Source organism: Vicugna pacos, chromosome 9 (assembly GCF_048564905.1).
Source record: "Vicugna pacos chromosome 9, VicPac4, whole genome shotgun sequence".
Lineage (NCBI taxonomy): Eukaryota > Metazoa > Chordata > Mammalia > Artiodactyla > Camelidae > Vicugna > Vicugna pacos.
This window is the reverse complement of record NC_132995.1, coordinates 12,076,594-12,093,343: the sequence shown is the minus strand read 5'-3', so window position 1 is coordinate 12,093,343 and position 16,750 is coordinate 12,076,594. Positions and strand designations below refer to the sequence as shown.

At 45.5% G+C, this 16,750-nt stretch overlaps 1 protein-coding gene across 2 annotated transcripts in view; it reads left to right on the top strand.

Moving 5' to 3' along the window:
• Positions 1-16,750, top strand: part of SAMD4B (sterile alpha motif domain containing 4B) — a 35,654-nt gene that overhangs the window by 3,990 nt on the left and 14,914 nt on the right. Inside the window, exon 2 of one of the 2 annotated variants that reach the window (XM_072967092.1) lies at positions 8,587-8,811. Coding sequence is in view for 1 of the 2 variants with exons in the window: in XM_072967091.1 (XP_072823192.1) it covers positions 8,794-8,989 (196 nt within the window). In the remaining variant the exon portion in view is untranslated. Of the gene's footprint in view, positions 1-8,586; positions 8,990-16,750 lie in introns of both variants that reach the window. The other variant, XM_072967091.1, reaches the window with a different exon arrangement.

Genomic DNA, 16,750 nt, shown 5'->3' with positions numbered 1-16,750 from the left:
AATAATATTAATGACCAGTGTTTATTAAGTAATTACTATCTGCCAGGCACTGTTTAAGTGCTTCACATGTATTATCTCATATTCATAAGAACTCTATAAGGTAGGTAAATTATGATTATCCTTATTTTACAAAGGATGAAATTAAGGACAGGTGGCACAAATAGAAGGTCTCTGAGTTCTGTACATTCCAAGATGACAGTGTTTGAAGTCAGAGTTGGATTTTCTGTTCGGACATGGTTGGGTGCAATGGGGCATTGTAGTGTAGTGATTAAGTATGCAGACTCAGGGGCCAGACAGGCTTTCCGTCCCACATCATTGCTTACTCCTTTTGTAACCGAGGACAAGTTATTTAACTTCTCCCATTCTTAGTTTCCACAGATAAAAAATGAAAGTAATAATATCTTACTTCATAGAATTATTATATGGATTAAAGAAGTTAATATGTAGAAAATACTTAGAACAATGTCCTGTACCTAAGTGCTCAGTGTTAGCCAAAAAAAAAAAAAAAAAAAGAAAGAAAGAAAGAAAGCTTACATCAGTCAGGGCTCTAAAGGTATAAGTGACAGAACCTTAGCTCAAACTGGTTTAATGAAAAAAGAGAATTAATTGGCTCATGTTACTGAAAAGTCCAAAACCAGGATGGCTTCATACCTAGTTGCTTCCAGGAGTTCAGACAATCTTCCCAGTAATCTCTCCTCATTTCTCCACTGACGTAACCTTCATCCTCAACTGGTTTCTGCCTTATGGCAACAAAGATGGCCCTCAGCAACCTGTGACTTAAACCCTACCTCCTTAGTAGCCTCAGTGGAAAGACAACTCTTTCCTGGGAGCCCCAGTTTGAAAACAGTTTCTTCCCTGGATAAGTGTGAAATGGTGACAGAAGATCCTTAAAGACATGTTTTGGGTTCTTTACTCTGGAACTTTCTTGCTGAGCCAGATAGCACTGTGATTCCATCCCATGATCTTTCTGAGTATTGATAGTAATCCTCCTCACTGTTCCCTAGCCCCAGTCATTCAGGTCTGTATGATTGTTTGGATCCAGAAAGAGAGTTTGTGATTAGTCTGATCCAATCAGACCTTCCTTCAGGATCTCAGTGGGAGAGAAAAGAATGAGATGAATGGCCTGGTTGGGTAGTAGCCTTGGGGTAGTGGAATCCAAGAGTACTGGTGTTCAGTTCCCTACCTCAGCTTTGGATTTTCAGGGCTCAGAACTTTATAGAGGGTTAAGTAGATTACTGTTAGTCAAGTTTTGTTTGTTTTATTTGTTGAATAGAGTCTGGTTGAGAGCAAGTACCAGAACAGCAGTATACAGAATCTGCATTCTCAAATGTCTCCAGCAATTAAACAATTTATGGAGACACTTTTCTAGGTACTGGAGATACAGCAATGAATGAAACAGTCAAGGTCTTGAAATTATTGAAGCTTATATTCTGATGGAGGGATGATATATAAACAGAAGAAATCAGACAGTGATATGTGCTATGAAGGAATTAAAACAGTGAAACAGTTTGAAGGCGGGGAGTGGGGGAAGGGGTTGGCCACTGTACACAGGGTGGTCAGAATTGGCCTCTTTGAGGAGGTGGCAATTGAACCTGATAACCTGAAAGATGAGAAGGCACCAGTTGTGGGAAGATATGGGAGTTGGGCATTCTAATCTAAGCGTTGTTACATGTGGAGAAAGGACTGCTTTAAGGTGGAGAAGTTTTTCACAAATGTGTTTCAAGGGTCTGTTATGTGCCAGGTCCTATGCTAGGAATTGAGAATGTAACAGTGAATGAATAAGACAGCCACAGCCTTCCTTTCCCTCGTGAATCTTACAGTCTAGGCATTTCTGGAAGAGCTACAGCCTTTGAAGAAACACCTTTTGACAATAATTATCAGGCCAAAGACTCCTTCTTACTGGGGAGATGAGGAAGATTGGGGCACACATGAACCCAGATCTGATTGATGAGAAGGAACCAGCCACGGGATGATCTGGGGAAGAACATTTCAGGTAGAGGGGTCAGCCTGTGCAAAAACCCTGAGATGTGTTCAAGGAACTGCAGGGAGATCAGTGTGGCTGGAACATAAGTGAGGCAGAAGAGATAGAAACTTGGAGTGGTTGACAGAGGCCAGATCACATGGGGCCTTGTGAGCCATGGTAAGGCGTTTACATTTCCACTTGAGAGCATTGGGAAACTATTAGAGGATTTTTAAAGGAAGATAGTGACATGACTGTTGTTGTTGTTTTTAGTTGAGGTACTGGGGATTGAATCCAGGACCTTGTGCATGCTAAACATGCTCTCTACCACTGAGCTATACCCATCCCCCTGTTTTTGTTTTTAAGAAAGTTTACTGGTTTCTGCAAGGAAAATGGACAGGAATAGAAGCAGGAGGTGGTTAGGAGACAGTACTTCTGTCCAGATAAGAAAGGACGGTGACCTGAATATGGTGGTGGTAGTAAAAATGGAGAGATGCTGATATATTTTGGGTGTAGAGAGAACAGAACTTCGTGATAGGATTAGAGGAAGAGGAACCCAGAATGATAATAGCTAAAAGTTCTATGAGAATATTTATGCCTCACAGCCCTTCAGGTACTGTTATTAAACCCATTTTACAGCTGTGAAAACAGGCACGGCCAGGTGAAATCACTTGCCCAGAGTTATATAGGTGTCCCAGAGCTTCCCAGACTGTGTTATCTTCCAGGAGGCCTGCCTGGCTTCTCCTCTTCTCTCCCTTGCTTCCCCAGGGCCATTCATACAAAAGCTTCATTCTTGGCTGAGGCAATAATATACATATTTTATATACTTATTTCAGGAGTTTCTGAAAATAATAGTTGATTTTCAGGAGAGAGAAGTTGGACTCCCTTGGCTTCTGACATTCTCCTGTTCCTAAGTCAAGATAGTGAGTTAACCTTAGGTAACTAGCCTATTGACTTGTTCACGAAGTGTCAGTTCCTCAGAGGCCTGGGTGGGTGCTCTAGAAGGGCTTGGAATGGGTGGGATGGCTAGTAGGACCCTCCCTTATTTGTCCAGAGACTTGGCATTAAAGGGTGTGCCCTTAGGCCCAACTTTCTAGGCTGTGGAAGGGAACTTACGGGAGACTGTGACATTATTCGCAGGAGCAAGCAAGAGCTCTAAAGCCAGACTGCCTAGCCTTGAAAATCTCAGCTTAGTTGTGGTAGTCTTGGGTAAGTGACTTAACCTTTCCTGTGCCTCAGTTTCTTCATCTATAAAATGAAAATAATTTTGGTATACATATGTACGTTATGTATATAGTGTTCGAGATCAAATGAACTCATCCATGGAAAGCTGTTAGCACAAGGCTTGACATATGACAATATATGATGTATGAAGAGGTGAAGTATCATGCTAATTTTCTTTATATACATTGTTTCACTTCATTCTTAAAACAAGCTTGGCTGAGGAGGAAACTGAGTTACTTGCCAAAGATCAACACAGTAAGTATCAGTAGGAGATCTCAGGTTTCAGCCAGGTCTGACTAACTCCACAGTGCTGCTTCTGAATGAAGAGAGCCTACCTCCAGAGGTGCCTCCTGTCTGTGAGCTGCTTCTCACTGTCTGGGGCCAAAGAAAGAGCCCAGTGGATAGTTTTTCCTGGAACCTCTTTGCCAATTTTTGGCTGCATTTCCCACCCTCCAGGGTTGGAAGATGCTTCTCAAGAAGGTTACTTGGTCTCTTAGAGACCAAATATGGCAGCCAGATTGTTGGGCTGTTTGAGAGGTTCCCCTCTAGTGTCTTTTCTCAAGGACAGGGAGTCATTTTTGGTCACATGAGGATAAAGAGACCAGAGCAGTGGTCAGTTACTTCTCTTGTATGGAAGCAGTCAAGGCTTAAAGTTGAAACTTTAAATGATAGAAACCCAGCTCAAACTGGCCTCAACCAAAAAGGAATTTAGTCCATGTAACTGAAAAGCCTGGCTTGGAGACGAGGGGCAGGAGGCTACAGGCTAGCTGGAGATAGTCTTCAAATGATGTGAATGGGTTTCTCTTTTTTCCCCCTCTCTTGACTGCTTTCATCTGTATTGGCTTCATTCTGAGATAGGCTTTCACTGTGAGGTGGCAGAAGTGGCAATCAGAAATATCAGACGTTGTGTAATCTGAGCAACCCTAACCGAGAACTTATTTTACCCTATAGTTCCCGCAAAAGTCTAAGAAGGACTTTATTTGGCCAGACTTTACTCCATGTCTACTCCTGGATCCAAGAAAGACAGTTAATTCTCTGGAGGGAGCTTAGGGGGCTGGTAGCGGTAGATAGGAATGGATATTTTGCAGATAAATCCCCTCAGAATATATCATAGTAAGGTGCTACCACAGTACGATGCCTTGACATAGTCAATGCTGATGCCTTTTCCCTGGCTGATCTCACCAAGCCAGGTCTTCCTTTCTCACTGTTGCCAAGCACCCAGGATAGGAAATAACTGGGGGCCTCTAACCCTTTGATGGAAGAAGGCCAACCAGTTCTCCTCTCCAGTCACCATTCAGACCAAACACCCAGCATCCTTTTCCTGTCCAAAACATAGAAACCCTTCCTTTAGGAATGACTTAATTCTTAAAATGACTGTTACCTAAAGCCCCAGTGTTTACTGAGGACTATCCAAACCACCTTGGGCACTAGATCCTCTATACCAATCATGAAGGTGTAGGCCCTTCTCTAGGCCCTAGGGAGGGAAAGTTAGGGGACTTCTGGTATTTTCTGAGTTTGTGTCTATCTGGTCCAAGGACTGCAGGCCACAGGCTTTGTTTGTTCTGTATAGTGGTTCATTGTTGCTGTTTTAATGTGAATTAGTTCCCAACACTTAAAAATAGGGAAATTTGATTTAAAAATCCAGATTTCTGGCTCCTCTTAAAAAGAAAATCTAGGGGGAGGGTATAGCTCAGTGGAAGAGCATGTGCTTAGCATGCACCAGGTTGTGGGTTCTTTACCTCTGTAAAGAAATAAAAATTAAAAAAAAAAAACCTAATTACCCCCCCAACCAAAAAAAGAAAATCTAAGCACTAACAGTACTAGACCCACTTTCCCACGTGGCAGCAGTTGACTAAGGCTAAATAGTAACTTCTCTCTTTAGACAGGGTGTGTGCTTTCTAACTTACCATAGTCCTCACCAGCCTGCTTCATTGAAACCCTAGCGTTGTAAGCATCATGTTTGAGATCCTGCTGTGTCCCAAAGCTTTGCTTCTAGCATTTGACTTGAGGGAAGAAGCTGGATTAATGTTTAGTCAACAGTTTGGGGGGCACAGTACTGTTGCTTAGGAAAAGTAACAACCTAGTAAAAGTGTTTATAGGAAAGAGTGTGCACAGCTTTGGTCTGTTTGTGGATATGGTCATCTTTTTGCCATAAATGTTGTTGGCATAGCAAACCTCCTGTCACAAATGTTCCTTCTGAAATAGTAACATGTCCTTCTATCTTACGAGTTGCCACCCAGTGAAGGAATCCCTCCCACTCCCAAGGGATGTTCATCCAGCCTCTGCTTGACCACTTCCAGCAGCCAGGGAGCTTATTACCTCCTCACATGGCAGCCAGTTCCATTCTTGGACAGAAACATTATTTTAAAATTCTTCCTTCTGTTGAGGCAGCTGCTGTCTCTTTAGGACTGAAAGCCACAAAATACTGGAGCTGGAAAGGGAAACTGATTTTTTCTGGCATATGAGCTACCACTCATTCGTCCTGTGTCCAGGGCAAACATTGGTAATCAATCACAGTACTCTTTCTCACTGAACCAGAAAGAAGAATGCAGCCTTAGTTTTTTTTTTATTAAATTTGTCTTTAAAAATTACAAAAGTAATATGTATTCACTAGCAACTAGTGAAATAGTACAAAGTTATACAAAGAGAGTGTTAATAATTTCTCCTTCTCTCCAAGATAACCAAAGTGAACAACATAGGATGTATCATTCTACACATTTCTCTATATATATACATACATAGATATTCTTGTATAAGATATATAAGGGGTTTTTTTTCATTTTACAAAAATGGCATTATATTGTACATATTATTGTCCACTTAAGGACATTTCTTCAGGTTGGTAGTTAAAGATCAAACACTATGCATAGGTATAGGTTTTATGTGTGTATTCTGCTATCAGAATCAAGCATGTTTTTAATTACTGCATAATATCCGCTGATGTGAGGTATACTCCAATTTAGTAATCATTCTCCATTGATGGATATTCCCATTGCTTCATTTCTTCAGGATCCTTCTCACCACAGTTTTCCAGGCAACCACTACCAATCGATTAGAGTTAGCCTGTGAAGTAAAACCCATTTGTCATGTCTGATCCAGTCTAGCTCCTTATCTCACACATTCTAGAGAAGGAAAACAGACTACCTCAAAGATTAAAATGAATTAGTAGCTAGGACAAGACTAGAACTGAATTTTCTTGACTTTAAGCGTTTCCCGTATCTCCTGTTGCCTCTCACTTAGAGCCATCTACCCTGGGTCTCCCCTGGAGTAAATAAATCTAATTCCTCTTCTGTGTGCTGTTTGATATTTGAGGTTAGTTATGACATTCCTCCTGAGTGTTCTCTTTCCCAGGGGAAATTTCCTCAGTGCCTTCAAATTTTTCTCTTGGGACAAGGTTTCCATATCCCTTTACCATCCTTTGGGCCATTCTTTCTATCATCTTCTCCCTCAAGGGCTGAAGAAGTCCCTAGTGTGGCTTCCATGCTCGCCTTCTTCTTTATTCATTCATTCAGTAAATTTATGTTGAGCACCTTCTACGTGCCAGTCACTGTTCTGGGCACTGGACAGCTGTATAGCTTGCATTTTGGTGGGAAGAGAGAAACAACAAACATAAATAAGATGATATCTGAGGGTGCCAAATTATATAGAATAAATGAAATAGAATTAATACAGTAGAGTGACAGAGAGGGAGAGACTCCTTAGATTAGATAGGGAAGATCTCTATGAGGAAGTGACATTGAGCTGAGACCTGAGTGACAAGTAGGAGCCAGCCATAGATAGGTCTAGGGGAAGAGCATTCCAGTGAACAAGAAAGAACTTGTTAGAATGAGGTTGGAGCGTCCACAGGAGCCTTGCAGGGGGTCCTGTAGGCATTTTATTTAAGTGCAGTGGGAAGTCATTGGAGGATTTTAAGCCAGGGAGGCAACATTTGAGTTTCCTTTTTATTTTTTATTTTATTTATGTATTTATTTATTTTGAGTTCCCTTTTTAAAAGATTTCTGGGAAACTTGTTTAACTTGGAGCAAGACTTCATTTTCCCCCACGCTTTTCCTTGTTATAGCCAAAGGGATTAACAGCCAGGCGAGTTTGCTCTCTTCAGATGTCCCACTGAGGATCTATGAGGTGAATCACAGCCATCGTTAGGTGTATCTCACAGCCCTCCTCAGCAGGAGCATGGAACTTCAGGGAGATGTCAGTAGCTGCCTGAGACCTGAGCCCAGCAAGTTCAATAGGTCTTTGTATGGAGTTCTCAGTCCTCTTGGCAGCCAGAGGGGAATGGAGCCGAATGTGGTTTGGGGATAGAGCCAAGGGTACTGGTTGTAAGAGAGACAGACAAGGGAAATGTGAGTGGAGACCTGGAGCTGGAGAAACTTAGAAAAAGACTTCAGAGTACTGTCCAGAAAACAGTCAGCTGAAGAATAGGCCTGTTGTCTGCCCGGTTGACACAGCTCCTGTGTAGTTCCTACCTAAGAGAGGAATTTGGACACCTTCTTGCTTGGGAGGTTTTGACATTTGATGTGTCCCCTTCTCAGGTTGGCATCCTCTTGGCTCTTTGGAGTCTGGATGACAGTCTGGCATCTCTGGGAGCCAAGGAGACTTCCCAGTCCAAAGGGCTTAGGTCAGAAGTAGCCTTCATGGGAATGAGGAAGAAGGCTGGGAGGGATTCACTTCAGAGCAGAGATAGGTGGGATCTTAGATCAGAGTGGGAGAGCTGGGTTGGAGGAGACGAGATCCTTCCAGCCTGTTGGAGATCTTTGAAAAGGCCTCTATCCATGCCCCTACCCTTAGGCACCCAGACAATTACTGACCAGGTAGCTATCCACATACCTGAGATCTGCAGTAGGGTCACTACCTCACCACCCACTCATATCCTAGCTTTGTGCATCTTAGCTTGAAATAATGCAAAGAGCCCATAAGGTCCTTTCAGCAGGCGAGCAGTCACTCTGTCCAACCCCCTGGAGGAGGTGGCCAGAGACCAGCAGGGTCAGGGCATGTGCTCAGGGTCACATGTCTGCTTAGTCATGTCACCTGGGGCCAGGTCTTCATTAATTTAGAATTCTTCCCATAGTGTGCAGCCTCTCCTATTTCCTGTTTCTAAAAAAATCTTACCAACTAACTCTGCTTTAAATCCACTTCTTTTGGCCCTGTGACAGCGAGGCTGGAGGGGCAGCATCTTCTTAGTCTAGGTCTCTGAGTCCCAGTCAAGCCTTTTCTCTGGATCTGTTGATTGGAGGAGAGAGTTGGTTTAGTATCTCATGTTGGCTTCATCTTTCTCCTAGGAACTCAGCAAAGCAGATACCCTGAAAGAGGAAGGCATGAGGCCTCCTTACCCCCTCAACCCACACTCACCAGGCTAGTTCTAGCCCTTTCATTCTATCTGACTCCCTTGCTTCCTTTTCCAGGAGCCTGGAGAGGCGTGGCTGGACCAAGACCTCCCCCAATGTGAGCAGGTGTCCTCCTCCCCTCACCACCCATTGCCACCACGCCAGGGAACATCCTCAAACCCTGGTCCTCAGGGGAGAGGTAACAGGAGTCCGGAGCCGAGACCATGTGACGGCGCTGGCCCTCACCACCGCCGTCCCCCCAACCCTGGCCCCAGGCCCGGCACCATGATGTTCCGAGACCAGGTGGGCATCCTTGCTGGCTGGTTCAAGGGCTGGAATGAGTGTGAACAGACAGTGGCCCTGCTGTCGCTTCTGAAGCGGGTCACCCGCACCCAGGCCCGCTTCCTGCAGCTCTGCCTGGAGCACTCGCTGGCGGACTGCAATGACATTCACCTGCTGGAGTCAGAGGCCAACAGTGCTGGTGAGTCTCCACCCCTAGAGATGGGAACACAGCAGGAGGGAGATCTGGAACAGGAACAGGTGGCTGAGGAGGCCTACCCAACAATGGTGATAAGAAATGTGGGCTCTAGTGGGTGGGGAGTCCCTGACCTCCCAAGTCATCATGATGGCTCTCCTGGGGCTTTGTTGCCAAATATCCTCAGGCATGGAGTGGGGGACTTCTGGGGGAGTGTAGTGCAAACTGGAAACTACTCATAGCAGAGGAAAGATTACATAGCATGGCGTGTCTGGGCAGCTGAAAGGAACAGGCTGAAATCATTACCTATGAAAGGGGGATGAAAAATGAGCATTAATTCATTTCTCAAGCTCTAGGACATCAGAGCTAGGAGGGAATTTTAGAACTCTTCCAAAATTCACAAGTCATCTTATACTATTCTTTACCCCTCCAAAGGTAGGTTGGACTTAAGGTATAAACAGCTTGAAGAGAGTTTTGAATTTAGATATAATCCACATCAGCTCCCTGAGCACTCAAGTAGAGAAGTGCTTTCTATCCCATGAGGTTGGCATTAGGATAGATGAGCTAGGGTTCTCTAGAACCTCTCTCTAGGGCCCCAGGTGTAGACAGAAGTCAGTCCAGAGAACCATTTCCAGGGGCATCGCTGAAGCCATTCTGACCTTCTGGGCCTCCACAAGGCTGGATGGAGAGCTGTTGACCTTGGTGACAGGTGGGAGAGATGGAGGCCAAAGAAGAGGGCGAGTTAATGTGCACCTGAAAGCTAGCTGGGGAAGGGACCCAGGGACCTCATGGAGAATGTTTCCAAACCTTTCCCACCTTCTTCCCCATGATAACAGTTCACAGTGAGCCTCTACAAGCCAAGTACTGGCTTCACTTATATAGCAACTTTGAAAGCAGTATTTTTCGGTGGCTCTAGAGTCAGACTTTTAGGTTTAAATCTCAGTTCTGTCACTTACCGTATAACCAAGTATCTTAACCATTCTGAGCCTTGGTTTCCTCATCTTTAAAATCAAGATGATACCTGTGCTTACCTTCTAGGTTAATTGTGAGCTCTGAGAACAGTGCTTGGCATGTAGTAAATACTCAATAAATGTTGGTTGTTTTTATTGTCGGTAGCTCGTTTAGTGTTCACAACAATCCCATGAGATAAGTAGTGAAACTGTCCCCATTTTTTAGGTAAGGAAATCAGCATGGGCTGCTAGGCTTAGGTCCTGGGGACCCACAGAGTTGCCTGGCTTCCCTCATCTTCCCAGGTACATTTGCCTTAGCAACAGTCGTCTTTATTTTTCTAAATCTTTATGTATACATCACAGAAGCACCATGGTTGTGGGGGAAGACAGTTCCTTAGGCCAGGAGTCACATCCACTTAAGTCCCTGTCTGATAGACAGTGAGCAGCAGTGACCCACCTTAGCTACAGCAGGCTCAGCGCTCAACCGTTTCACAACTCTCCCATCCTCCCCACCAGGAAGAGCTCCCCTCTGCTCTCTGTGGTTGTGGTATGTCTGCATCCCCAGAGTGGGGGCTCCTTTGTGGCAGGCCAGTGTCTTACACATCACCACCACCCCATCCTGAGCAGACAGTTGGATGAGCACTGAGTGCCAATCTTGGCTGTATGTCAGAATCACACTGGTACTGCTGTTTATTAGAGCATTTTTAGTTTTTGCTTTTGCTTTCAAAATTTGCCAGAAATCAAACCATATGAAAGGTGAAAAGTGGGGTCTCCCTTCCAGACTTCCATGTTCCCAGTTTGTGTATGTCTTATGAGATACTCTGTACACATGTGAGTACATACATGTTCTCCTTCCAGCTTTTTCATTTTTGGTTGTTTTAACTCAGCAGAATATCATCCATATTAACCAATTTGCTTTTTTCACTGAACAGTATTACTTGAAGATCATTCCATATTTGGCACATACATATGTACCTCGTTGTTAACGGCTGCTTGATGGTAAGAATAGGTAACAGAGAGCCTGACCTGTGTAGCAAGCAGTGCTTTACCTTTATTACTCATAACCCTCAGAACAGCTCTATAAGGAAGGTCGTACAATCCCCCATTTTACAAATGAAACTGAAGTCTGCAGAGACTAGTGACTTGCCCTGGGTCGTACAGCTAGTCAGAGGTGGAGCTGGAATTTGACTTCAGAGTTCTTGCTCTTGATCAGTAGGCTGTACTGCATGGTGTGTTCTTATAAGGAGTGCTATAATGAGTACCCTTTAAGGATCTCTAAGGTAAATTCTTAGAATTTTTGTGGGACTGCTAGTTTGAAGTTATGCACATTTAAAATATTTTTTGTTACCATGTTGCCCTTCAAAGACTTGGTACACTTTATACTGAGGACCATCCCAGACGGTTTACATTGAGATATTGGGGATAAGGCTTGTCTTTGAGAATTGCTGTGGAATGACTTGACTAATGAGTGAATATATGAATCAAGGTCTTTAGCTACAGCCCCATGTCAGATGGTGAGAATAAAGCAAGCTGATACTTAGGTGGATGGAGAGTTAGGGAAAACTTAGAAAGGGGAAAGAGAGGGAGAGTCGTGGTATGTTCCAGAATCAGTAGGAAGCCTGCCAGGATTAGAGTAAAGTATGGCTGGAGAGGGAAGTGATCACAGAGGTTAATTCTATAGGGCCTTAAATGCCTCTTCCCTAGGAGACATGTGGGCTCCAAGACTAAGGAGGCCTATGTCTCCTGTCTCATTCCTACCCTCAAGTAGAGCAGCCGCCCTGTCTTACTTGTGAAGAAAGGAGCTGCTTCCTGGGCTTGGGGGCTTGCCTTGTGGAAGGAGTTCTGCATCCTCCATTTTAACTCTTCTGTTTATTATGGCTTTCCCATCCCGTTGTGTTACCCCATTTTGCGTCGTCAGAATCACCTGGTGAGAGAAAGTCAGATTCCTGGGCCCCCAGCCCATACCCGCCAAATCAGAATCCTGAGAGGAGAGGCCTGGCAATGAGCACCAAGGTTCTTCTGCTGACCAGGCAGCTTGAGAGATGATGCTCTGCTAGATGATTCATTTGTCATGGGACACCCAGGAGTTCTAGATCCAGCTCTGCCACTAACACCTCTTGTGACCTGGGCCAGCCCTATCCCTCTTGGGTCCTAGGATTCACATCTAGACAGTGAGGAGATTGTTCTAGATACTCTCTAAGTGCCTCCTGGGCTCTGAAATAATGCACCAAAGAAGGCAGAGCCACAGCCAAGCATATTACTTTCTTTGTTAGGGGTCCCAGCACATTCTTCTATAGGAATAATTCTTAGTATTTTATAGGATTGGTCCCTCAGAGAATCTCTGTGTCCTCCCCACCAAGATGTACACTTACCTACAGACTGAATCTTAGTTGGTCCACCAATTCCTGAATAAGAGTTGCCTGATACAGGATCTGAAGCTCTTCTTCAGCTTTTCAGATCCCTTCAGGCCAGGAAGGCTGAACAGTGAGGCAGATCCTTTGTCTTTTTCTGGGTTTGTACTCCATGTCCCACCCACCCAACTGCTCCTTCCTTCAGTTCTCCCAGGGAGACCCTGGGCTCAGATTTGAGTCTGGGTCAGAGCTGCCCACCTGCCCATCTCCTCAGAAAGAGCATGGAGTGCAAAGGGCTCGATCTGAGGTTTGGGTCCTATCTCCAGAGATTCTGGTGTTTTTTAAGCTGTTTGGCTCTTGTGTTGATCCAGTGGAGAAGTACTGGTCATGATGCTAACATTGGTTCTGAGTGGGCCAGGAAGGTGGTGAGGGTACTGTCCTGTGATCTACTGTGAGTGGAAAGTTGGGGTGTGGAAGAGGGCTCTGGTCTGTGCTGTCCCTTCCTCTGAAGCAGCTCAGAGAGGGTAGCGAAGTTCCCCGGCCCAGGCAGCCAGTGTTAGCTGCATGGAAGCCAAATCTGAGACAACACCTGGGAACAGAAAAGCAACACCCCAAGGGTCTCTGGAACAGGAAAAGAGAAGCCGCAGGTTTCCCTTTGTCATTATCCCCATTCCTTCTCTCAGTGCCTTCCCTGCCTGCTTGGAGCTCTAACAGTGATCCTAACCCTCTTCTTCCCTTCTTGATGCTGATGTGGGCCAGAAGGGTGGAGTCAGGGAAGCTGAAATCCCCTTGCCTCTCTGGTCCTATAGCTTCCTGAACCACATTTCCTGTATTTCTTCCCTCCTTCTATCCTCTGAGTCAGAGTCCCTGTATCCAGCAGGTTTAAGCCTCCCTCTCTGGCTTACTGAGTCTGGGTGGGGAAACTGAGGTCAAGAGGGTGCTGTGTCTCAGTGAGTCACCCGAGCTCAACTCTGATGCCTCCACCCTCCCCTTCCAAGCTCTACTGACATAGTTCATCAAACAAAAATGTGAGCCCCCTAGCCCTCCCCTGTTTGTGCGAGCTGGGATGAGGCATAGAAAGGCATGTTTGGAGCCAAACCCCAGCCCCTCTGACTGGTGCCTCAGGCTGCCACACTTGTTGCAACAGCCCAGCACATAAAAATGGGTTTGCTCTTATGGCAGTCTCCAAGGTATATATTGGCTCCTGTGACTTGCCAGGACCCAGGGTCATGACCCACTTAACTCTGGTCACCTGGCTAAGGAGAGCACTCATATTCACAGTCTCCCTCGTCCTCTGGAGTCCAGATTTGCAGCTTGGTGAGAAGCAGTCACTGGCGTCATGGCATTCCCCAGTCCCGTCCCCCACCCGCCCACCTCCGGAATTTCATCATTGCTTGTTGTGTCTCTAGCTCAGAGGAACTGGAGATGTGTCTGTTTTTGGTAAACAACTGCATAAAATTCCCCACCCCTGTCGGTAATCTGCAGGGGGAGGCCCAGATGTGCCCTATGTGAATTGCTCCCTCCAGCCCAGAAATAGCATGGGCTCTAGATCTTAAACCAGGAACAAGGACAATAATAGTTAGAATTCGTGGAGGGCTTAACACATGTCAGGTTCTTTGCAGGATTCTCTTATTGAATCTTTACAACTAACTATGCTGTAGGGGCTTTTACTATCCCCAGTGTACAAAAGAGGAGACCAAGGCTCAGAGAGGTTAAAGGACTGGCCCACAGTTATATTGACCTAGGTCGTGGAGGCAGAGCTGGATTTTGAATCCAGGCAAATTTGCCTGCTGACTTGTGCGCTTACTCAGTATGCTCTGCTAGGATATAAGACAGGGTGACCTGAGGTCAAGGGATCCTAGAGAGGACACACACAGACACCACTACCTTCCAGGAGGCCATCTGGGTTCAATTGTGCAGGTATTCATTGGGCCTCTGCTGTGCCTCAACTCTGGGCCAGACTTTTCTAATCTGGGCAGGAAACTAGAAGTTCCATCCCCACCCATCATCTGCAGCCCCAGCTGGGCTCACCCCAAGGGGACTGAGGCTGTGCAGATTCCTTGGACCAATTCCAGTGCTCACTGATGCTTCCCAATCATGGAGGCCCGCCCTCCCCAGCACACCACCTCACAGATACATGAACACACATTTTTCTAGGGTCAGCCTCCATTCGTCCCAAACTCTCCCCTTTCTCTGCAGTAGAACAAGGTCCTTCATTGAGCCCAGTCCTTGGGGCTATTCTGTCACATCCCCTGGCAGTACCAGAGGAGAAGCTGTGTCCCTTAGCCCTGGGGTCCTGGCAGTACTCTGGGGTGGGGGAGGGACTAGACAAGGCTTCTCTATGTCCCAGAGCTACCCTGCAAGGCCAAAACAACAGCGATTGAGGGCATCAGGGTAGGGCTAAAGGGGTAGTCGACTCTGCTGGAGGGGAAGGGAGAAAAACACCAATCATTGAATCACATACTGAGTGCTTACTGTGGACAGACTCTGTCAGGTGTTTTACATGCATTGTCTGCCTAAATCCTCTCAGCAGCCCTGCAATCCCTCTTTTACAAAGGAGGAAACATTGCCGAGGCAACTGCACAATACAGCTGGGGTGCAAGTCCTTGAGTTTCTGTTCCTAATCTAAACACTATATTTCTTCTACCTTCTCATCAAAAACTGAAAACTCAGGGACTAAGTCAGGGAAATGGGGTACCAGTGAATTCCTTCCCATGTGATCCAGTGACATATGGAGGTGGAACAGCGTGAAAGGTGAAGGCTTCCTGAAGTCAGGAAGGATTGTCCCACCATGGGAAGCTCTTTAGATATAGAGATGACCTAAGAGACAGCTCTGTGGTCGTGAGGAGCTGGTTTAGGAGAAGATGAATGGAGAGGATCAGGCTTCCTAGCCTTGAGTGGCAGGTCCTCAAAGGGATCTGGAAAGCCAGGGACTGAGGAAGAAGATACGTGGCATTGGAGAGAGAATAGAGGATTGTGGCTAAAAGTTTTTCCCAATTGTGGAGGCAGACGGACCTGGGTTCAGATCTTGGCTCTGTTACTTTGGGTGAGTGACTTAACCTTCCCAAATCTATTTCCTCATCTGCAAGATGGGGGTGCTAAAAAAACAAGGTTGAAGTGAGGATAAAAAATGATCATGTTCTTAGCATGTGTCTATGCATAGTAAATGCTCATTATTACTATTGTGTAGTATTACTACTGGTTCTATTTTGGCTAGTACTATGGGCATTGCACAAATTGATGACTCTAGACAAATAGATGAATGCCTAGAAGCTTGGGACAGTGAAGCCCAGGCCAAGAAAATATGGCCAGGAGTTGGGAGTTGTATGTGATTTATTTTCTTAGAGCTACAGATGTAAGAATTAGAAATTTATGTGAATTCCCAGGCCATAGATTTCCAAACAGGTCCTTAAGAGAAAGAGATGTGTGAAAAAGGTATTTCTCAGGTTCTTATGCAAGGCTCCCAGTGGCCAGGTGTCTCACCTATAGTGTGCGCAGAGGAGACCAGAGGTCCTTCGAATGTTAAGTCTTAAGGCAGTTGGATTGAGACACCGTCAGAGGCAGAGGGGTCCAGATCAGGGCTTGCTTGAAATCCAGATGCCTGGAATTCTGAGGCTCTCCTTATGTATATGCTCATTCACAGCCTCTCTGTTTCCTGGTCCAAGAGTTGGCTTGTGCCTTTAGAATCTGTAGGTATTTGAAAGGAAGGAGCCACTGTAAGATATAATAACCATGGTGTTAGGAGTGATAGCTGATGTTTACCCAGTACTTACTTTGTGCCATGGTCTTGTAGCAACCATGCCAGGTAGGAATGATTCTGAGCCCCACTTTACAGATAGAGAAAGTAGAGCTCAGTGAAGTGATCACATTTGCCCAGAGTCACATAATCAATAAGTAGGAGAGGAGAGACATAGCGATATCTCTCCCAGTTCCTTTTCCTCATCCACCTCTCTGGAGTCCTAGTTCTGTTTGGTTAGAGTCAGCTCCTTTGTCCCTTTCCAGGACCTCACAAATAGCCCAGTAGCTCACCTCTGTTTGTTAGGTGTTTGAAAATCATCACCTTTGCTACAGATAAGAGCTCGATGGCCCAAGAGTGAGGGCAGAGTTGGCCTCAGTCCTTGATGGTTGTTTCTTTTCTCAAGTTTTGATATTTCTGTCCTTTTCCCTTGCCCCATCAGTATTACCTGCCATCCTCCACTCCACTGAGCTAGTCATGGAAGTGGTAACAGGTTTTCAGGAAGGACAGTCAGACCTGTAACAGTTCCTTCCCAAGGCCACCATTGTGTGGCCTGCTTGGGGCCTTACTCTTGGGGAGCTGACTTCTGGGTAGAGAGAAGAAACTTCACTCATCTTCATAGGACAGACAAGCCCTCAGACCATGGGATATAAAGGAGAGGTCACCAGATCCTCATGACATGGAGTAGCCAGGGAAGGCTTTCTGGAGGAGGCTGGATTTAGGCAGTCTG